General features: G+C 36.7%; 2 protein-coding genes across 7 annotated transcripts in view; one reads left to right on the forward strand and one right to left on the reverse strand.

Annotated features, from left to right (window-relative positions):
- VPS50 (VPS50 subunit of EARP/GARPII complex) overlaps positions 1 to 24,049 on the reverse strand; it is a 220,311-nt gene that overhangs the window by 116,334 nt on the left and 79,928 nt on the right. For 4 of the 5 annotated variants that reach the window (XR_012432666.1, XR_012432665.1, XM_065542336.2 and 1 more), the window contains exon 1: positions 2,042 to 2,176. The exons of the other annotated variant lie outside the window; for it this stretch is intronic. Coding sequence is in view for 2 of the 4 variants with exons in the window: in XM_065542336.2 (XP_065398408.1) it covers positions 2,042 to 2,074 (33 nt within the window). In the remaining 2 variants the exon portion in view is untranslated. Of the gene's footprint in view, positions 1 to 2,041; positions 2,177 to 24,049 lie in introns of those variants that run through there. 5 annotated transcript variants of the gene reach the window in all.
- The window catches only part of HEPACAM2 (HEPACAM family member 2), a 36,605-nt gene continuing 20,867 nt past the window's right edge, over positions 8,312 to 24,049 (forward strand). The window contains exons 1-3 of one of the 2 annotated variants that reach the window (XM_005550213.5): positions 8,312 to 8,410; positions 15,365 to 15,715; positions 19,122 to 19,406. In XM_005550213.5, coding sequence (XP_005550270.3) covers positions 8,332 to 8,410; positions 15,365 to 15,715; positions 19,122 to 19,406 — 715 coding nt within the window. In that variant the 5' untranslated portion in view covers positions 8,312 to 8,331. Of the gene's footprint in view, positions 8,411 to 15,258; positions 15,716 to 19,121; positions 19,407 to 24,049 lie in introns of those variants that run through there. The other variant, XM_015447743.4, reaches the window with a different exon arrangement.

Below are 24,049 nucleotides of genomic sequence, written 5' to 3' on the forward strand. Positions count from 1 at the left end.
AATCCTATTAAATTTAACCCAATAACAAACTGTACTAATTCAAACCCTCGATGTAAATAGGAGGCACACTAATTTCATACCTCATGGATTCAGGAACTGTGCATCAGTATCAAATATGTGAAAGTCAAGCCATAACATATATAATTAGGGTAACTTTAAATATGTGTGCAAAACTGCTAATTTTACCTCACTTTGTACATAGTATGGTTCCAGCTTTTTGTATGTGTTCTTTAATGTATTTTTTTCCATTCCAATTAAACACAGGTTTGATGTGCTGAAATTCAATAAACAACTAAGGCTTAAGTGTTACCATTTTCAGCAAATTGCATTACATTTAGGAGACATACACTTATCACTCCTATCTGAAATTTTTTTCTCTCCTCAGTTTTACAAAATGAGGTCAAAAAACCTAAACCAACCACAGCTACCATACAATTACGACAATGTTAACTACATTGAACTGTATAGCAGGCAACAAACTTGAGAGAGCATCAAACTTAGCTGGTACACAAAAGTCCAAATTCAGCCTCCCAAAGGCAGTTCAGAGGTATTAGTGGTATAATATACAAAAGTATATATTGATTTAAAAATCAAACAGGTACCAAAGTCAGCATGAACTTATCCATTGCTTGAATTACTGCAACAGCCTGCTTCCAGTTTTCCTGCTTTCCCACCATCAATGTAGCCAATGTAACTAACGGTCTCCATGTTCAAGCACTTCCTTGATAATGCCCAGGAACTCTGTTAACACCTTAATCTCTTTAACTTCATTGTATCATATAAATACCACTATCAGGCTAACTCCATAAGGTACACATTATTCCTATTTTAAAGATGTAAGGTACACATTATTCCTATTTTAAAGATGTGGAAACAGATGCTTAAAAACGTTCTGTAACTTGCCTAAAGTCACACAGCTACCACAGGCTACAGCAGGACCCAAACTCACTGTCAAGTAAGACGTAGCAGGATGCATAATACCAGTACTCCACACGTGAGGAACTGATAAATGTTACTAGCCACTTACTTAAATATTTTTATGATTCACAGAACATTTTGATATATATTTTCATACCATTAACAAAATAATCTGACATTACTAAAATAATCATGTAAGGGTCATTTGTGTATTATGCAAGAGAAATATACAATTTGTAAAAGCCATGTTGATTTAAAACTCTAATCTTAATTATCTTTTATATTAAATATATTAAAATAATAAAATGACCAATTCTAGTGAAATATTAAAGTTGAAGTAAATAAAGGTAGCTAAAATAAAGTCATAATCAATAAGTACATAAAAGAAAATTTCTGCACTTCTTAAACGAAGCTGAGGCATTATTACAAGGTCCCTAACATTTATGAGACAGATTACAAAATAGCCAAAGCTCTTATTCATGAATTTTCATTCTGGGAAAAAAAGAAAAGATCAGTATTTTGCCATGACAAAAATAAATTTTTTAAAGTAGAATTTCACAAAGAGTTTTCACATATATTAGCTTATTGATGACCCTCATAACAGAACTGTGAAATAAAATGAACAAAAATAATTATTTTCACATCCAGACAAGTAAGCTACAAAGTTTGGGGACTTGCCCAAAATCCAAAAGCTACAAATGCTGTCTTCAAATCATCCGTTTCCACTCTTTCCAGGTCACCTCTACTGCACAGACCACACCACCCTACCCAGGCTATCAGCTCACATATGACAGACAACCTGGATGCGGAAGACCTTGCAAGGAAGCTGGGGCTGTTCTGGAAAGATGGCAAAAAGAGGAGGAAGGGAGACAAAGATATCCTGATTCCTTCAATGATTTCTTTTTATGCGAATGTTTCTGGGAGGCGGGTACCTGCTGGAGCAGGGCTCCAATCCAGGCGGCCCAGGTGAGTTTTCCAGGGTGTGCCCCGGCTTCCCGGTCCCCCTGACACCTGCCACCACCCATAACTTAGGTCTCCGCCCGCCACTGGTTAGGGACAGAACATCTCGGCTCCTCTTACTTCCGAGATGAAGGAAGCCTTTGCTTCAGCCACCGCGACTTACCTGTCGGGTCATGAGAGATTTAATTTTTTGCATGTCTCAGTCCTGAGGAGGGTACCCTGCCTCGAATAGCTAACAAATCACACCGAGCCACTACACAGCTGGCCCTGACACAGGGAAGCCATAGTGGATGGTCACGTGGAGGCGCCGACCCAGGTCATCCTGTCTTTCCCTGGGTATGCTGGGAACTGTAGTCTTCTGGCCGCCGGCGGTAGTAACAATGAACTAAAGCGGCCAGTCCAGGGACTACATCTCCCAGCAAACAAAGGAGCGGGTGCGCCAGTTAAGCGGGTAAATCTTACTGCTCAGAGCGACCACTGCGATCGCCGGTCTTACGGAAAGTGCTTGCACTAGGTGGTAGCTACTCTTTGGGGAGACGGAAACCTAAGTCATAGGTGACTAGGAGTAGAGCGAAAGATCAAACTCAGAGGAGACAATATATAAGCCAGACTGACGCGATGCCCCCTAGGAGTGTGAGGGAGGAAACCTCACCTGGTATAGAGGGGCGGGGTGAGGGAACGAGAGACTGACGCGAAGGAGAAGGAACTCAAGAAAGGGCTGTCACTGAGAGGTGACCTGAGAACTCGAGACTACCCCGGGCGCGCTGGGTTTGGCCTGAGGAAAGGTGTGCTCTAGGTTGCCCAATGGGCGGCCCGCCAGGGTTAGGGCTGTTCTACCTCAGTCTTGGCATCCCCTGCAAAAGCTCCAAAATCGAAGGATTTTGACGCCCGCCTATTATTTTACCTCTGTACTCTAAGGCAAGTGATGACGGGAAATACGACAACAATAATGAGTATACGTGTCACTTTAAAGTCCTCTTTTCAACTTTTGGCAGTTTAGTTAAATTGGGGAAAGGAACAGGGGTGTCTTTGGGGACACAGTTTTAAAAGGACTTTACAATTATGAGAATATTAGAAGAAGAAGAAAAAGAAAGCGGCCCTAAAGCTAACAATAATAGCTAACACTTATCGAAAGCTGAGTACCTGTCAGAAACTGCTAATAGCTTTAAATATATGGCTTTATTTATCCACACAAGAATCCTGTGGGTTCCCATTTGAAAGATGACGAAGCAGGTATGGCGAAATTAAGGAACTTGCCTAGGATTACTAAAGATGTGCAAGCAGAAACTGAAGGATTGGTCATCAGGTGTGTTAAGATTTTCATGTATTGTGCTGAAGAAAGTTCTAAAGCATGGCACCAATTTTTTTAAGTTTATTTTATTGTAATGCTAACTTTTTAAAAGTTAACATAAACTTTTATAAACCTATAATTTCAAAAATATTTCTTAGAATAAAAAAAATTAGTATGTCAACCTAATAAAAAATACTGGGTAAACAATAGTATGGGTGGTAGTCAGATATGGCAAAACTAATAAAGGTGATTTGCAAATGGCCGAAGTTTGGGGGACACTAACAGAGGTTATTTCTGATTCTGAAATTCTATATTCTCACCCCTTAGAGCCTCGTTTTATTAATTTTTACAAATGAGGTTGCAATATTTTATATAGGGCTTTGTAAAGATAAATGAGATGATGTAGGTGAATGAAATGTATAAATTGTAAAGCACTATACAATTATGAGGTATAGTTTGATTCTGCCCGGTTCTCCACTCCAACAGAAACACCTTGTGCATTCTTTTTTTTATTATTATACTTTAAGTTCTAGGGTACATGTGCATAACGTGCAGGTTTGTTACATATGTATACTTGTGCCATGTTGCTGTGCTGCACCCATCAACTCATCAGCACCCATCAACTCGTCATTTACATCAGGTATAACTCCCAATGCAATCCCTCCCCCCTCCCCCCTCCCCCCTCCCCATGATAGGCCCCACCTTGTGCATTCTTGCATCACTGCATTCAGCAATTCCTTTGAAATTATGTTTGCCTATATGCTTCTCTGACTTCGTTATTTCTAACCCCTTAAAGAAATTCTGGTCACATTTAGGGCAAGTCTAGTTTAGTTTATTCTTTACCTTCTCTAATCTTAGTTGTCAGACTGTTATTTGTATGTGAAAATCTTCAATATTTAGAAGTCCCTGAAAGCATCAAAAGAAACAAAAACTGCCAGCCATATTAGCATATAAAAATAAAACCCAAGTCAATAAACATTTCTTGATTATTGAGCTCAAGGCAACACTATAGTAAGCACTTTAGATTGATAATGTATGATTGTGGTCACAAGGAGTTCACAATTTAGTTTAAAAGCATATCTGAGGGGTGATCCGAGTTCAGTAGTTCTCAAACCTGACTGTTCAGATTCACCTGAGGTGTGTGCTGTTATTATTGTTATTTTATTTGGGGATGTTTGTGTGTTTAAAATCTTCTGTGATTCTTAAAAGCAGTCCAGCTCTAGCATGTCAAATCCATGCTGTAAAGATGAGAAAACGTATCTATATAAGGGTTCAAGGCCACATATTTCATGAGAGCTTGATCTAGGACTAGAACCCAGATTCAACCCCAGAATTTTCTCCCTCACACACTCAGATACACAAAGTTAAAGATGATCCCCCAAAAAAGTTTTTTTTTTAATCTAATGTGTGTATTTCTATTGGCCAAATTCAGAAAAAATGAGTGTTATCCCTATCTATTTGACACCGAAAAAGCAAGAAAGTATTAAAACTTTGTTTTACTCCAAAACTCTACATTTTATTTTATTTCCTATAAACTGAAGAAATGGATAAAGATGGTTACAGTCTTCTAAAAGTTTGAAGGCTGTAACTATAATATTGAAAGTTTGTAAAGCAAGTCAGCACTGGTGTCTAAGTAAACTATATTTCCAAATTCAGCATACCTTAACACTATATGAAATAATTGAACCTTACATTATTCATTTCTACCTGTCTACGCTCAAAAAACAAAAAACTTGGCATCCTAAAAAACACTTTGTAAAAGGTTTGGCATGCTATTTCCTTTCCAATTTTCAAAAAGGTATTTATTTGTAAGATTTATTCAGGATTTTCATATTTACCTGAGAGCTGTTGTTAGTGATAGGCGAGTGCAAAGTAATGGAAAGTTTAGATGGTCTGCCAACAAATCTTGAGGGAAGGTTTGCTGGATACCAATTCCTTGGTAGAGAAGTGCTAACCCCATTTTTGCATACTGGAACATCAGAGCCGAGAGTTAAGTAAATTGATCTGATTCAGGGCAATAGGATTAGTAGTAAAGTAGGATAAGAGCATATTTCTAATGGCCCAAACAGGAGGAATATCTGGAAGCTTAAATAAAAGCTGAGATCCTGGTTTGATTAGAAAGATAAAGTTACTTACCACTGCACAAATACCAAAGCAGTGGAGAGATGCAGCCCCTCCAAGATGATATGACTACATTTCTTGAGCAGGCCATAACAGAAAACAGATCACTTGTCAAAGGTAAAGTAGTGACCTAAAGAGGTGCCCAGGAAGAAAGACAGTACTGCATAGTATTTAGCAGCCATATAAGATAGATAAAGGCTTCCGTGAGGTAGCTTTGTGGACTTTACAGAAGTGAACACTAGCACAGGCATAGGCATATGTGATAGCCTCCTCTGGCAGCTAACTCTCCCTGTAAACTGGAGAGAATCTACTAATTACAACAATAAGAAACATTTTCTCTCCCCAGTTCTTATTCCCCACTGTTCTACATCTACATTGACCTTGGCATTTCACCACCTCTCCTTCTTAATTGTTTCTGCCACTGCAAAACATGCACATGCTTGCTACTTGTGATTAAAAATGTGGATGTTTGAAATTTATGCAGCAGACATTTACTGTGTGAAGTATTACCAGTCTACAATTTAAATAAACTAGACTGTAAACTGTGTAGTGTGATTTGAGAGGTAATAAAAAGCCCTGCCTCCAACACACACACACACACACACACACACACACCTGCACAGGTGTATATGTGTCCATATCCCATTGCAAATGCATGTGTGCGCGCACACACAAACACACACACGCACACTCTATCCCAGTGGCTCCTTGCATTGCTTGCAGTTTAATCACCATGAATATAGATTGCTTTAGGTTAATCAGCCTTCTCATTTTAAATGCAAATATAACTAAGATTGGTAAACAGTAACACTACAAGACCTTTTTTCCTGACTGGAATGATACAGCAGAACTTCCCAGTGGGTTACATGTGTGATGTGAGATATGGATGGTAGGAAAATCTTTTAATTATAAAACACTTCAAACGATTTTTAAGACTCATGTAAAAATTAACAACAGTTGAAGTTAAGCTTGAGCACTCTTTTTCTCACTTCCTATATAAACATGTTGAAATCAGAAGCGACTCCAGCAGGTATGAGTTTATATCTACAGTTTACCACTAGAGGGCGCTTTGTCATGATTATCCCAGTAGCCCTTTCCCTAGATGTGCCGTATATTTCAATGTGTGCCATGAAATAAAAAGATTACAAGTAAGCTTCATATTGGCATTTATTTGTTAATGTAGCATCTACTATCACCTTATGTCATGAAAGAGAGAATATTTTCAAATACAACAAAGAAAATCTCAGAATAAAAAACTCCTTTATATTGAGTATGTTTAACACTAAGGAAAAATCACAGTACCTTGTCTTTATTTCTCTTTTTGCCAAGGACCCAACAAACTTTGTTATAATCCAGCACTAGATTTAAAAACACTGGAAAGAGCTAATTTAATAAAGGCAATTGGAGATTAATATCAATCTAAAAGATGTTGGGGGAGCCTATGTGATATCTGTAGAACTTCCCTATTACTTTCCAGATTGTATTTTGTGCAATCCAATATTCAAATTTATTTGTATATCTTACACATCAACTGAGAATCATAAGACAGGGACCAAGGAGCACTTAGAGTTTTGTTTTCTGGAGGAGCAACTTAATAAAAATACTAGTTAAGCATTATGCTACGTGCCCAAGATCCATGAATGAATAAGATTATTCTCTGTATTCTAGAGCTCAGAGGGAAAATAAACATCCAATAAAATAAATTAAGATTAAGGAGATAAGTGCTGCAATAGATGTATGTACCAGATTTAGAGATAGCACAGAGCAAGTCGTGGCATTGTTATTTTGCAGGGAGGTGGTGGAAGTGTGAGGAGCTCTTGCCATTTTTCTGAAGCATGGAGGGATCTGAAAGTGACTGATCTCTGAAGAGGACTTAGTTTTCCCAATAGTCACTTATTTTCTTGGCTTATAGAAGTCCTTCTAGAAGAGTTCAGAGCCTTAATGCAAAGAGGGTTTCCAAACTTGCATTCCAAAATTACTATCATTCCTTTTTCACTTTAATTATGCTTGAGATATATTCTTCCTTCCCCTCTTGTCATTGAACTTCTTCAGTGGGCCTTTACTGTTAAAACTGATGTATGCAAGGAATTTTACTTGATTTGATGATTTGATGCAGATTTGGATATATAATTAACATTTTATATAGCAAAGCTAGAACCAGAGCCTTCTTACAAATAGGGGTTAACTAATAACTTCGTAAATTAAGCAGACATGCTCAGACTATCTGCTGCCATGACAATGAAGAGACCAGGTTGAGAAACTGTAACGTGGACATTACAGTAGAGGTAAGATCTTTTCTAGATCATTGGTTCACTTCCTCTATGCATCTGCTGTGAGAATGTTGCCTCAGACACTATCTCTTGACGTGGGCTTTTCATTATAATTATGCATGGTCCATGCCTCAGCCCCACTCGGAAACACACCTGTGATTTGCTTTTAAAACTAAGATGAATTCAAAGATTCAATGAAATCAGTCACTGTAATAGGAAACACTGCATAGAAAAAATATGTTTTGAATATATGGTGGAGCTCTCTTTTGATTCGTCGGTAGAATTTTTACATGTTGGTGACTTCACGAAGATTTATGACTGTTTAGCAGATACATGAGCTACTTCTATTTTCTTATTTTTTTTTAATTTTTAAATAATAATGGCATAGTTTTGCATGATAGAAAACCAGCTTTTGTTTTTAAGGAAATCTCACAATATTCTTTCATTATGAAAACATGCCATTTTTCAGTAAAGTCACTTAAAAGGATGTTTTCCTTCATGTGATTTTTAATAACTAAGTATAATTTATGAAATATATAGACAATTACTGGTAGTTGCTAAGAAACTCTTCTGAAAGCCATAAGCCTGTATTCTTGTAAAGCACATAACAGGTGTTCCCACTCCCTGTGTCCTTTGTATACACATTCATTCTGTATTCAAATCACAGAAGCAAGAGGCAAGATAGGGTCTGTTACCTCATTGCTAATTTCCCTAGCAAATAAACCAGCAGCTGCTGGTCCAAGTTACCACCGAGAACAGGTCACTGCATGCATGGGACAGGATGCTTTCATGGAGCCCTTCGGTGACACACTTGGGGTCTTTCAGTGCAAACTATACCTCCTTCTTTTTGGTAAGGCCCTGCGTGAATTGTTTTAGCTGTTTCTTAGGTTTTTTTTTTTTTCTTTTTTTTTTTTTAAGTGTGAACATAAGATAAATATTTGCTTTAGGCTGTAGATGCATTCAGATAATTGAAGAGCAGGTCAGAACCTTTTAACAATAATACACTGTTTTCAGCAAAGAAGCAGGAGCATTTAAGATAAAAGAGTTTCAATAAATAGATTGTTATTGTTTTCTTGGAACAACAACTATTGTCATAGCACCCATTAAGAGAATTAAGATATTTTTAAAATGTAATGATTTTTTTCTTTTTAGAGTATACATATCGGTTCAATAGTCTGATGTATTTGTTTCAGCAAATATTCTAATAGGCCATGAAATTGTGACCACTTAGAGTGAAACTCCAAATAATTTATGAAAATTGTTTTCTTTTTAATTAAAGATATTGTTGCAAACTGTTTACTGCTTCATTTTATCTGTTTCATCTTATGAAATATGGAAGAAGATCAGATTCCAAACTAACAAGAAAATTTCCTACACAAAAGGGAGAATGTGTTTGAAAAGACTGTTACTCCAAAATGCCTTTAGCTTTTCTCTTTGCCCAATGGCTAGTCCTATTAAAAATTTTTTTCTGTACCTTAATATTTTCCCTCATTCTCCTCTTTATCCTTAAAGTTTAAAGGAGTCTCTTTCCAACATTCTGAATGCTTGTCTGTCAACATTGTTTTCACCAGATGTTCTCTTTTCCATTCTTCCTATTTATCAGTTTTAAAAGTCAAATCAATTTCTTGTTTTGTTTATATTCAACAGATAGGAGTTCAAAAAAGGCTACATTTTAAAAAATTTAAGAACAGCTTAGCAAACTAAGCAATTTAACTTTTAGGCTTCTTCAGTTATTTAGAGCCTTACTTTCACTCCTATATTTTGTTAAAGTTTGCATTGTAAATGTTATTATTCAAATTCATACCTAATGTTGTACCTATCTCACACATTTGAAATGTACAGTTTGTAAATTTTTTTAAGCCTTTGAGTTTCCCAGAGTTGTGATTGTTCCAGTTATTACAGTATTTATGTTATCAAATTTAAGCTTATAATAGAATTTTGTTTGCTAAAATTTTTGAAAAAGTAAATAATTACTATAACTGTCTCTATCTTTGTGCATTTTTCTTGCCTTTGAAGGTATCCTGGGTCATCGTCCCACTTATTTTTATTTTTAAAACAGTAGGACTGCTATCATTTTATAAGTGTTGTTTTTGAAGCTGGCGTTGAGAAGAACTTCGAGACAATTTAGTTAAGGAATTCAACTAAAATAAAACAAATATACATTAGGAAAATAGCATGTTCATAAATAGCTAAAGCAGTTTTTATACCTTAGGACCTTCTCTCTCCTGCAAATTTGCTTTTCTCCATAGGTAGTGTGTTGTAAAGACCACAGGTGATTTGGCAATCTTTTTGCTCTTAGGAATATTGAATTTTTGTTTGTTTCTTCTTTTTAAAATATTTTTTAAAATTTGAAGCCTAAAATATACAGTTTGTGCAGTTTATTCAAAATACATCATAATTTCTATTTTCTCTAAAGATGCAAGATTTTATTTTCAGTCAACAATACTTGTGTTATGCTTGTTAATACCACGCATGATAACAGGGAAGTAAATGCCAGCTATTTTGAGCTACAGCAGAGTTCACTTTGTGAAATCTGATGTTTATATTCAATACAATGAAACCGGTCTAGGGAGTCCTTTGTTGCTGGAATATAGATAAATTCTACAGTAGGACTTCAAGTGTACCTTAACACTGGACACTTTTTTATAGTGCTATTGTTATACAATGTAAGAGGGTCCGTAAAAGGAGGGATTATTGCTGCAATTTTGTATGTCAGATTGTGGTTAGTATTGTAAATGTTTCTCCAGATTTGTGTAATGCCTTATATGCAAAAAGTCAAGATTTTTTAAACAGAACTATAATTTATAAGAGTTTTTGTTTCTTATACCCTGAAAGTAATAGTGAATGTAATAATAAAATTGACTCTAAATTTCCATTTAAGTCCAAATATTTGGAATATTAAAAATAAATTTAAATTTCATCAATTTTTATGTTGTTTATTATTTTTGTTTTTGTATTTTTTCAAATAAAATAGAGATGGGGTCTGGCCGTGTTGCCCAAGCTGGTCTTAAACTCCTGGGCTCAAGCAATCTGCCACCTCAGTCTCCCAAAGTGCTCGGATTACAGACATGAGCCACCACAATCGGCCTTTTTATATTATTTATTTTCTTGAAGTTTATCTGTTCATGCAGAGGTTGATTTTCTAAAATCAATAGTTTTAGTCCTTTGGGTTTTCTCATACAACTAGAAAAGAGCACTTGAAAATTTCTCAAAATGAAGCTAAGTTTTCTAACATTAGTAAACTAGTGTGTTTGACAGCATGAATTCATCACATCTGTAGCGGGTAACACAACGATGGCAAGAGAGTATGTGTTCCTAGAATGTGGAGGAAGCATTCAATTATCTATTTATTCCCAAATTTCACTACAAGCAAAGATTGTATCATATTGATAGGTTCATGTCTTTCCTGCAAAATGAAGAGATTTTACGTAACTGAGATAAGATACTGTATAAAGAAAATTTCATTCCCTGCTGACATTCTTATAACTTGCTACCTATAATTTATCTGATAAAAAATTGTATAGGCAATCTCTAAGCAAATAGTTACTGTAACAGCTGTGCTATTTCTCACTGTCATACAAACATTTGAAAAAGCATACATATTTGAAAAAAACTTTTCATTTAATAAGAAAGCACTGAACCTATTCAGAGATACTGATGGCAATATATTATGTAAGGTATTGTTACATGATGCAGTCTAAAATAGCCCCCAAAACTAATTTTTCCCCCTAAATAATGATCATAAATGCTATATAAAATGTCTTCTACTAATGTAGTTTTATTTTTCTCAGAGCTTCAATATTTGTATTGTATTTAATATTTCATTAAATAAAATTTTCCTCCCATAATTTTAGTCATGGACTCTCTAACCAATCTTTTCATATGTAAGATTCAACATTCTGGGTCAAGATCCAAAAGTCATCAACATTTCTATTCTAGCGATATTGTCACCCCATAGTCATATAGTGCCTCCCAACCATTTCCAGAGTATTAAATACATCTCAGTCAATCTTTTCAAATATAACTACAAAGGAAGTTGATTACAAAAAAAGCAGAGAAGGACTTTGGCCATGGCTTTCCCAAATGACAAGCACAAATTGGTCAGAGTCCATTCAGACCTTCTCAGCCTAGTGGTGGTTTCTAGGCTGTGTTGTAAAATGTCCTCAGTGAACCAGTATATCCATGACAAAACTGCTCCCTATTAGCAGTGGTACAGCTTTTTCCAGTGCATTCCCAAGGCAATTATACGGACTTCCATCATTCCCCTTGATTTCTTTGGGAAAAAACACAGAATTGCTGTTTTATTAAAGGATTTCCAAGTATTGACGACTTAGTAAATGGACCAAAAACTGAGACTCAATTCTTCAAAATTCGTTAGGCCCTCTCTCAATTTGGATCCTGTCAAAACCCTCTGGGCCCTTCACCTTCAAATATAGGTAGCTGCTACCCTTGGAAAAGCACCTCAGGATGTCAAGAACATAAAATTAAGAGAGTTGAGAAAGGCCTTACACCTTATCCAGTATTACCTCCTATGCACATATGAGAAAACTGAGTCTGAGAATTAAAATGACTTATTTAAGGTCACATAACTGACCAGTCACCATTTTACCCCAAGTATGTGTCCTTTACTAGGACTTCATATTTCAGTAGATCTTTAACTTTATTAAAAAACAAACACAGTAATCTTCAAGTTAAGAAAATAGGTGCTTGAAAATCATTATTTTAGGGCTATTTGCAAGTGGCGGACATAGAACATGGGAGTCCAAGATCAGTAGTGAGCCATGAAACCCTTGTAAATATTTTCATATTTACCCAAGTGTAAAAAAAATAAAAAATTAAAAAAGGAGGGAACAACACAATCAGTGAAAGTTCCAATTTACATATCTTAAGTTAGTAATAACAGGTACTAAACCTATTTTTTTAAACTGTTGCTTACCAGGAACTTGTCAGGAACCGCCTATCTTCAACTTCAATGAAAGGCATATAAATGCATTTTGTTTTGTGCAGAAAACAGATAGACAAAGAGGAATCTTTTCCTGTGCTGATCTCCCATCCAAATGCCAAATGTCTTACTAAATCTATGACTTTAATAGTTTCACCACCACTGTCAGCCTCTACTTCACATATCATAGACATCAGTAATTTTGAGACATAGATTTACTCTCCCATCCTTCTTTCTCTCTCCTACTGTTTCGTTGTGAAAACCACTGCTTCCTTTCTGCAATCCACTTTATCTCCTCTTTAGAATTCCCAGCACCCAGTTTTCTCTTCTTCTAATCACTTAAATTAGGAAAAATTCCAGATTTAATAGTCTTACACTTGGCAGAAAAGAATACAGAAGGGAATTCTCATCTATGTAACTCCTTTGTTATGGACTAATCACCAAAGTGTGCAAGTAGGTCCATTATCAGAAGAAAAAAAATCTTAGAAGTTAATCACAAAAACACACAGAGGCAAAGGAGACAATAAGACATGTCTTTATGTTTCTCTTACAGTTATCTGCTTTTCAGTCCATACGGTAAGTTTCAGTTGAGAGTCTAGGAGTCTCTTCTCCCTCTAACCAACTATCTTCCTCTTTGGTGTTTTCTCCTCTTGGATTCTTTGCTCTAACTTCGCGCCAACCCCAGAGTTTCACTCTCTACTAATAGCTAGCGAAAGGCCCAAACTGTGGGAATCTTTGCTCCTACCTCCACTCTAGGAAGGAATGAGATAAATTTACTGTTGGTAGAACTGGATTCCTCATAGGAGCAGGCCTACGTCTTTGAGTTTTTCCAAGAAAAAAAATCACAAAAGGCAAACAGACCTTTTTAATATTTAATATTTTTAATATTTATTTTAATACCTTTCCCTTTTTAATATTGATGACATTTCATGACATGACTTGGATGAAGCTTAAACACTCCCTTTCTAGTAGAATGAAATGAAAAAAATGTAGAAAAAAATGAAAAAGGGGAAGCGATCAAAGAGGATAAACATTTTGCATTTGAGAAATTTAAAATTGTAAAGTACTTATATTTATATCTAATTTCCATCTCTTCTCACCCACTTAAGGATTTTATTCCACTTTCACCCTTCTCTATTCTGACTCATCAACATTTCCCTTTCCAGTGGAACATTCCCAGTAGCAGAAAACTCTCTTGATTTCATTTTTGATCTTTCTCCAGCCTCTGCCCCATCTCTCTGCTCCTCTTCACAGCAAAACTCCCCAAAAAGTGTTGTCTATACTCATTGTCTATAGTTTCTTTTCTGTTGTCTATTTTTTCTCTCATTATTCAAAATATTCCACATTTAAATTTCTCTCACTCTCTACTATGTCAAATGTTCCTATGTTGTGGGTATCATATTGCCCCTTTTAATATGAGGATTTTGAAGCAAAGAGCTTCCAGCAACATGGTAACCCGAGCTAAGGAAGACTCTCTTCCCCCCGCAAATATATAGAAATGCTAAATAACATAAAATAATATATCATGGCTTAAAGTAAGATGAGGAAATCTCCAGTTGCCAGAAACTGGGAAGAAACCTGAAGATACAGCGGTGAATGCATAGGCCCCAAAATCCCCAGCACTGCCCAGAGCTCTCCACTGGGCAGAGCTCCATGCCCCAGGGCCCTCCAGGTCCCTTATTCTCTCTTAAATTCTCATTAACCAGGATTTCACAACTTTGCCTCTTGGATGTCTAATGGGCATCTCAAAATGAACATGCCCAAAACTGAATCCTCGTCTTCCCCACAAAAAACTATTCTCCCCACAATCTTCCCTATGATTAATTTATTTACTGCAATTCCTTTCTTCCAGTTGGTCCAAGTCAAGAAGCTTGGCATCCTCTTTGTTTCTGACACCCTCAAAGTGTCAGCAAATCCCTTTGTCACAATCAGTCTTTTTCCAAGACGTCTTTTATTAACACCCTAGTCTCCAGCACAGTTGTCTCTGGCCTATTACATTGCAGTCATCTCCTAAGTGTTCTCCCTGTTCCTGCTCTAGCTCTATTCCAGTGTATTCTCACAGCAGCTAAACTAGGTCTAATAAAACATAAGAAAAATCACAGCCCTTTTCTGTTCATGAAACTCCTATTGCATCCCCATCTTAGAGTAAAATTGTCAGAGTTTTTCCCATGATCCTAAGGTCCTGCCAGTCTGTCACAGCCACCTCACTGACCTCATATCTTATCATGCTCCTCCTCCTCCACTGTGCTCCATCTGTACCTGCCTCTTGCTGTTTCTCAAATACACCAACCAGATGCCTGTTCTGGGTGGAAATAACTGGTCATGACTGACAATGGTTTAATACCACTCTCCTTGGGATATTTGCGTTTGGCAAGCATTTGGCTAAAGGGAACAACTTCCAATAATGGAATATTCAGTCATTTCAGAGAGCTTTGAGGGAAAATGTTAGGAGGAAATAGCCCCTAGTATTTCTCAAATCACATGGTTAGAGTATGATATGCTATGGCAGACATTAATATAGTCATAATTCCAAATGTTTTAATGGTTTCATTGGACTTTAGAAGTAGTAAACTTTCTTAGTTCTCCTTTTCCCATTATTCTGTAGCAATCATAGAAAATAACTTCTGCTTTTCCTTTTTATCTTGTGCAATCAGCACAGTCTTTGGGTGGAGTTTTTAAAGTGCAGAAAGTTTCAGAGACAAATATTTACCTCTATATGTAACCCGTACTAGAATAGTCAGTACCTAGAAGCCACTCTTCTTTGAAAAGGATTATCACCTGATCAGGTTCTCTCTGCAGTTGCCCCTTTAGAGTGTGAAATGTGGCTCAAGTTCTTCACAACTTTCCTTTCCTTTGCAACAGGTGCTTGCTCGGGGCTGAAGGTGACAGTGCCATCACACACTGTCCATGGCATCAGAGGTCAGGCCCTCTACCTACCCGTCCACTATGGCTTCCACACTCCAGCATCAGACATCCAGATCATATGGCTATTTGAGAGACCCCACACGATGCCCAAATACTTACTGGGCTCTGTGAATAAGTCTGTGGTTCCTGACTTGGAATACCAACACAAGTTCACCATGATGCCACCCAATGCCTCTCTGCTTATCAACCCACTGCAGTTCTCTGATGAAGGCAATTACATCGTGAAGGTCAACATTCAGGGAAATGGAACTCTATCCTCCAGTCAGAAGATACAAGTCACGGTTGATGGTGAGTCCCCTGTGAGTGTATGTGGGTAGCAGTCTAGTATGGTAGTTAGCAAAGGCTCAGGAGACTAAAATACCTCGGCTTTAGATCCTGGCTTCACAACTTTGCACAAATCAATTAATCCTCAAAGCCTCAATGTCTCATGGCACTAATGACATTATCTACCTCACAAGGCTTTCTGAAGATTAAATAAGACATGCATGTAAGAGATATACCTAGTGCCTAGCAATAGGTAATCAAGCACTACATATAACTTATTGTTTGTTTGCCTGGGAACTATCAAGTATAGTGTTGCTAATTTGATGAGATGGAGAAAAATCTTATTTTCTCAACAATAGACTATACCCTGGGAAGAGCCCTATTTTTGTCATGAAGATTTTTGTTTCAGTACACTGTTTGGAAGAGGATGAGACTTGTGCAGGAATGATACTTAGGGACAATGGACATGCCTGAAAATGTCCTCTGAGGGACAGTGGGGTCAGCTAACTTTCAGACACTTGTTTCCCTTATTGAAGTAAGTGACATACGCAAAATATACTGTGCCCAAAGCCCAACTTCTGATTTTTTCTCTCTACACCTGTTTATTTATAACAGTATTCCCCATTTTAATAAATACGAATTCCATTCTATCAATTACTCCAGCCAAAACCTTGCAGTCACTGTTGACCTCTTTTTCTCACATCCCACATCCAGTCCACAGGAAAGCCTATTGGCTTTACCTTGAAAATATAGACAAAATCCAACCACTTACCACCCCCCAGTACTGCCCCACTCAATACCACAATCAGCCATGGCCTGAACTATCCTAATAGCTTTGCCACCTACTCTCCCTGCTTCTATTCCTGCCTCCTTCAGCTTAAAATCCTCCCATTGCTTCTATCTCACTCAGAGTATAAGTCAAAGTATTAACAATTTGCAATTCCCCACGTACCCAGTGCCTATCTGACCCCATTTTCCTATCTGTATCCCCCTCAATCACTTGGTTCTGGTCATGCTGGCCTCCATGCTCTTTCTGGAACAGGCCAAAACACACTCATTCCTCAGGGCCTTTGTACTTGCTGTTTGCTCTACCTAGACAGCTTTTCTCCAAGATACTAGCATGCTCCTCTCATTTCCTTTAGGTCTCAGCTCAAATGTCACTTTGTCTGTGAATTCTTTACTGACCACACTATATAAAACATAATCTCACTTCCCCAAACACACACACACACACACTCCGAGAAAAAAGAGAGAGAGACAGAGAGAAAGAGAGAGAGAGAGAGAGAGAGTCACTCTCTTTCTCCAATTCTGCTTCTCTCTCTTTCATAGCATTTATTACTACCCGGGCATATTATAGATTTTTATTTGTTTATTGTTTCTCTTCCCCACCTAGAATATGAGGTCCCTGGGAGCAGGGACTTTGTATTATTTGCTGCTTTGTCCTCAGTGCTTAAAACCTTTGCTGATCGCTAGTAGATTCAGCAACTATCTGTGGAGTAAATGAGTGGCCACAGAGGAGACCGGGGAGACTTCAGGGGAGTAAAGATGCAGAAGGTAAAAGCAAATGCCTATAGAGCAATTGTGGGGAAAAAGACAAGAGAGATCTAAAGGGAATTTCCATGAAGATTTCCTATATGGTGTCCTGTCTCCCTCCTAATACAATATCCTTTCTTGTTAATTAGTAGTAAAGTTAAATCTGCTTAGGAAAATGCAACCAAAAACTTAGTAAAGCCTCAATAGGGTTTTAGGCCCTGTGCCAAAATTCTTCTCAGAAGAAAAACTTCTTCATCTGAGTTATACTGTTTTAAGCAAAGGTATGATCACAATACCAGTGACTATTCTAATGATTGGTTCTTCTCATACAAGACTGTTGATATGTTACCTATTTATCTCATACCACTTACAGTTCCACACACAGGTGCATTTGAAATAAAAGATTTTTCTGCATATTAAATGTACACAATTTGTTTTTCTTTTTAAATCATAATATCATGAACATAAAGCTTTTCCCAATCTTTTTTTCTTGCCAGGGAAGATGAAGGATTAAATTAAATAGATGAGCCAGTTGATTACACCCTCCTTGAAAAGTGCTAGAGGCTTCAGAACTACTCAGTTCCCCTATAAGTTACCTTTCGACCTCCTTTCCCTTTCACTTTCTTCTATCTTCTCTGGGATGGAGAATTGGTCAGTTTGTTCTCTAATGCACATTTTCTAGTGTACAAAAATATAAGCACAAGTCAAAATAAATCTACCTGAGGAAGATGCATCGACCCTAATTAAAAGCTTGACAGGAAATTGAAGTCTAAACATTGGACACAATCATCTCTCACTTATGTATCATCCTACTCTCCCTGTGTCCTGTAGTCATACATAAAAGGGGATTACTAAATACACCCCGCTCCAAAATGCAGAAGAGAAACATTACCAGATGTGAAGCCCTCTTCATTTTGCCACTGACTGCTGTGTAACTCTGGGCAAGCCACTGTTTTTATCAATTAAGTCAAGAACTTCAATGATTAAAGAAAATTGCCAAAAATGGTTGCAGATTCTTATATAATTCTACCATGATTATATAATCCATCAACTTTACAGTTAAAATTCAGAGAGAAAATATTTACTCATTTTTGGAAATTTACTTTGACAAATATTAAGAGCCTACTGTGTGGCAGATGATGAACTAAGACTATTTTCCTATGACTTGACTTTCCAACAGGAATTTCTATTGGATTTGTATTTTTTTCTCTAATTTGATAAAAGCCCAAGAATATATTTTATCCTATTTTCAGACTGAGTCAGTGTTGAAATGCAGGCTCTAATTTGTTAAAGTGACTAACATAATGTTACAACACAAATGCAAAGCAATTAAAGTTTATAATTGCTTCATGACATACATAGAAAGAATAATTGTACATATGTGATTCGCTAAAACTATCCCTCAGTTTCCCAAAAGTATAGTATATATTAGCTGTATATTTTGCAGATGATAGAAATTTGAGTTCACCACATCTATCCCAACCAGCTGCTATTGGGACATTAGGACAAGTCAATAGAGGGGAATAGCCATATAAATTTTGCCTGGGAAAGTGTACCTTTATGGTGTTGGTGAAAGCACAATGAACAGGAAATAAGAAAGCTGGCATTCCATTCTTAGCCACCTATAAAGTAAAGGGCTTCATTAGATCATCCTTGAAAAGTAAGTTCTGGAATTTGATTATCTCTGACTATAAAGGATATTCTCGTATTTTGACATTTTGCATTTTCCCTGGCTTTTTATTCTCTTCTCTTCTTTAGTTATTACCTGAGCTGTCTACATTTACAGTGTAAAATGCTGGAATAATTTCTCCAGGACTTCATATTGGAAAGACCTCATAAGGTTTTATTATAATTCAATGAGAAGAAAAAATCATTGCTCTCTCTCTTAATATTGCAGATCCTGTCACAAAGCCAGTGGTGCAGATTCATCCTCCCTCTGGGTCCGTGGAGTATGTGGGGAACATGACCCTGACATGCCAGGTGGAAGGGGGCACTCGGCTAGTTTACCAATGGCTAAAAAATGGGAGACCTGCCCACACCAGCTCTACCTACTCCTTTTCTCCCCAAAACAATACCCTTCATATTGCTCCAGTGACCAAGGAAGACATTGGGAATTACAGCTGCCTGGTGAGGAACCCTGTCAGTGAAATGGAAAGTGATATCATTATGCCCATCATATATTGTAAGTTTATTTTTTTTTAACTCATGAGTTTTTTGTTGTTGTTGTTTTCTGAGAATATCTCCCAGGATAGTCACAGAGAATATAAGTACCAGATGTCATTTGGCTTTTACCTTTATTGTAGTTCAGTAGTTCTAATCATACCTCCTAGGCACTGTCTTGTATGAAACATGTCTACTAGCACAACCCTATTTCTTAAAGATCAAGTTGAAATACTGGCCAGGGGCCATTCAGGTTGTATTTCGTGATTCAGTCCATTGTGTGACCTCATTCCCAGTGGAATGCAAGAATCTCAATTTCAAGTACCCAGAACAATGCAGAGGCTGCAATGAAGAAACTGAAAAATACCTTGAGAAGAACTTTTTTCCTCTCCAAATATTACCATTCCTGAATTTAACATACTTTATTTTTCTCTAGTAAAATATTTTCTTTACATCAATCATTTCTTCTAGCTCTTTATCTGTATGTCTTTCCATCCCTACCTGCCTATCTTTAAACTCTAGCCATAGATTTAAATGAAAAAGTCCTGTGGAAAATTGCTTAAGCAATTACAGGCACATGCAAATATCATTTTTGAAATATACTTTTGTTTTGCTATACAGTTCATATTAATCTGGAAAAATGAAAATAAGATCTTTCTTTCAACATGTGCAAGTCTATGCACCAATCTCATTATTATCACAGAATATGCTGTGATACATAGTGTGGAAAATATAAAAACAGGAAGGAAAACCATAATCAAACCTGCAAATGTTAAACATTATGCTTTAGGCTCCTAAGACTTCTTTCCTTCACGATGTTAGTTAAAAGAATGAGAATACCCCAATTTGAGTAAGTTCACACTTCACAGAATCTGTCATTTGCTGACAGATTGAACTCTCTTCTTTACATTATTTTAAACATTATGTATGAAAAATCTCACAGAGAAACATCTATCACATGCAAAGAGTAATGACAGATAATAGAACATTTAGAAAATTTACAAATGTGGGTTCCATTTACACATTGTAAAGATGAATTATCTACATGGCTTAAGAAAGATTTTGACTCTTGTTAATTGCTAATTGTGAACATTGCATTACTAATTTTTGTCTTCACTATTTTTACATTCAAATGCAGAATCCTTCACTTGGTCAACATCTTATCTTATTGATACTCATTCATTCACTTATTTATTCATTTATGGACTCATTCCTTTATAGATTATTTGATTTTAAAAATCAAACATCAGGTTCTTATTTGTGCTAAACAGTTACTACCTACCATACAATATGTACAAACACAACTCAGACCCATTAATTTAATAATTTTTCTTGCTGTCACTATTTTGGCCCTGTTTTTGTTTTGATTGGTTGGTTTTGTTGCTTTTGAGTAACAAAAATTAAATAAAATGTATACTGTAATCTGAAGATTGGTTGTATATCCTATCTGTTGATGTGGCATCCAGATGTTTACAATCTTTATCATTCCCTGCAAGCTGGGAATATGTGCCTTGGTTGGTGTTATTCACACTTCTCTTTCTTCATCTGGTTACCTTCTTCTTCCTTCACGACATTATCCTTTCCAGAAAGGTTTGCCTGCCTCCACTTGTCTCACCACCTCAGTGTCACTAATAGGTTCATTGTGCTCCTTCAGCATCCTAGGCACTCTCATTCCTGGTCCTCTCTGCATTCTATTTTCCCTGACTCTCATGAACACCACAAACCCAAACCAGAGTTCTGCATTCTTCATCTTTGTATCCATAGGGCAATAGCTGACAGAGATTAAGAAATCAATAAAGTTTCTTGAACTGGACTAAAATGGAACAGATTATCTTTCTTCATATCCCTTTTAGATTCCAGTGGTACTTGACGATGCTGTAAAAAGGCTAAATTCCCATTATAAGATGACAGCTTCTTCATTATAGTGCTTTGGCACTTTTTCCCTGACCTTTAGCAAAATCAACTATTCTGTTTTCTAAAGGCACTGTTTCCATGAAGGGTTTTTTCATGAAAGTAGGAACTAATTTTTATTTTGGCAGAAAAAGTATAACAAAATCTATTAAGACTGACTATATACTTATGAGGTTGTGATGTCATAATCTGGTATTGGCCCTGGTGGACTACAATGTCAAACCAATAACTCAGACAAGTATCTACTTGCAGTTCATGATACGCCTTCAAGCTCCAGTTGTAAATAATAACCCAGTAACCACTGCATTTTGTGTGCAACATATGGCAATGCTGCAGTGGAGAGCTCTAAGTGATAAAAATTAAAGGGAAAATAAAAGGTCATTCACAGTAAATACTTACCATCTGTTCCCAAACAGGGCGGCAAACAGCATCATGATGTAAATTTAGGTACTGTTCCCACACAGTCATAAATTGTTAAAGAGAACAGATGATATGTGATTTTACAAGTCATTTAGTAAACAGCCATCCCCAAGGCAAAGGGTTCATTTCTATTGGGAGCTCTCTGCCAAAGGCAAGAAAGTAAACCATAATCCAAAGTCAAAATGGAATTATCCTTCTGCTTTCATCTTCAGTATCAGAGGTCACTCTAGTTGAATCACTCCAAATATCTCCAATTGGATGGCCCATTCACTTGAATAAGGTACTAGGCTGCCCCTCCAAGTAGAGGGATAGTCAGCCTGGAGTTCTAATGATAAAGGAAATAACATCATAGTAGAGTCAGAAGAAAGTAGATTGTAAGCAACATGTAGAGTATGAGATGTAGTTAGATTTGTGTGCATGTGTGATAAAGAGAGAGAGAAAAAGATGCATTAAAGAAGGACTTGAAAATCATCCATGAAATGTGGATATTTGTTCTCTGAGCAATAAAATTACAAATGACTTTCTTTTCATCTTTGTGCTTCTCTGAATTTTAGGATTTTCTGCAAAAAAAAAAAACCATGCATTACTTAAGTAAATAGATAAACTATGTTACCTTTTAAGAAACATATCAGAAGCAAGGAACTGAAATGCTTCAAAGTGTTAGGTTCAAGAGTTGGAAGAGGTGTTGAGGTGGGGGCAAGGAAGTTTGAGGGATTTGAGGCTGCTTCTGAAGAGTCAGATATAGCACATAAATAAAACAGACAGAAGAGAAAAAATTACGCCAATCATGAAACTCACTAAATGAGGAAGTAACAAAATCAAAATAAACATGATTAAGGAAGATAAGCTAAGATAATCAGATTACTTTCTTTAAAGGTATTTTTATTTTAAACCAGAATGATCTTATTAAATTAGATAATTGACCTTATTTACCAGCCTTAGCTCTAAATGAGTATGGGCTTCCTCTACAAATTAAACCCACCCTCTGAAATTGAAATTGAAGAATTACTGCTTGTGAGAATACTCCATTATGCGGCAGGGTCCTAAGGCAACTCCAAATGAGGAGTTCCCCAAAAAGTTTTGAGTAATATCAGCATGCTTGAAAAGGAGTAACACTCATTTTTGTGTTTATTAAATTACTAGACAATTTGTTTTCATAGCCCCATTCTCTATACCCCAAAAACCAGGGGGAAGATGAAGACCTAAATTGAGTGGCTGTGATTTTGTGACCACATTTTTCTTCTTTATCAAGTCTGCCTCGCTCTATTCTTAGACCCTCAGACTTTAGTTTTTGTACATAGACTCAGGTCTCTTGCTCTTCCAAACTATAGTAAATTCCTCCTGCTGGTTTCCTTCGATGTGAACCATAACCGTGCCCGTTGCTTGGTGATCTTTCCTTTCCTAATGTTCTATCAATGCTGACAACATGAAGGATTCCTTCTGAACCACAAGGCCTGAGATAATAGCCATACACAGCATGTGATCAACATCTCAGATGTTCTCACTATGCCTAAAATCATACCATGTGCAAAGTAATCTCAATATTGATTTTGGTTGAGTGAGCAAAAACAAATTTTTGTTCCCATTGCCCTACTTACTGTTTAGTGGAATTCAGAATAAAAGAGTTCCATTTTACAGCGCACTGTTCTAAAGTTTTTATCACAGTGGTTTCACCTGAGACTGTGTCACAGCCTGAAATGAGGGAACAGGCTTCTTATACAGTAACAGGAAAGGGGCAGAAATCTCTCCTTATTTTAATCCTGTACCTTCAGTTCCTGATTACTTTAAATTGAAAGTACTAACTTCTGTTTGCTTTCTGAAAGCAGGCTTACCTCATGCAGGTATATTAATACAAACCTGTAGGGTTCCTTCACATTTCTCCATATGCCTTTTACTCTAGAAAGAAAACATAGATTAGTCTATGCTTTCTAGTTAAAGATAATCTATTGTTTTGTATATTCGTTTTCTGTTATAGCTTAGAAAATTTGTCTCCTCAGTGGCAGACTGTTCAGAAAATGCTGATAGAGAACTACTCTGGGAATTTGCGAACTTGGGATTGGTTTGCCAATATCCAAAATGGTTTTACTAGGTTGGTGCAAAAGTAATTGCAGTTTTGGCCATACTTTTAATGGCATGGCAAGAATCCTGGTGTTTCAAAGGGGTTAGAAAGAATCTTGGCAATCAGTCCTCTAACCTATCTTTTCATATTAAAAGGTGAGGAAAATGAGACCCAAAAAATTCAAGTGACTTCTGAAGAATGCCTAGCTAATGATTGAAAAAAATCAGTTACCCTAATGTTTAGTTACTACATTCTATTATTCTGCATGTGGAGAG

This window comes from Macaca fascicularis, chromosome 3 (assembly GCF_037993035.2).
Source record: "Macaca fascicularis isolate 582-1 chromosome 3, T2T-MFA8v1.1".
Taxonomy (NCBI): Eukaryota; Metazoa; Chordata; class Mammalia; order Primates; family Cercopithecidae; genus Macaca; species Macaca fascicularis.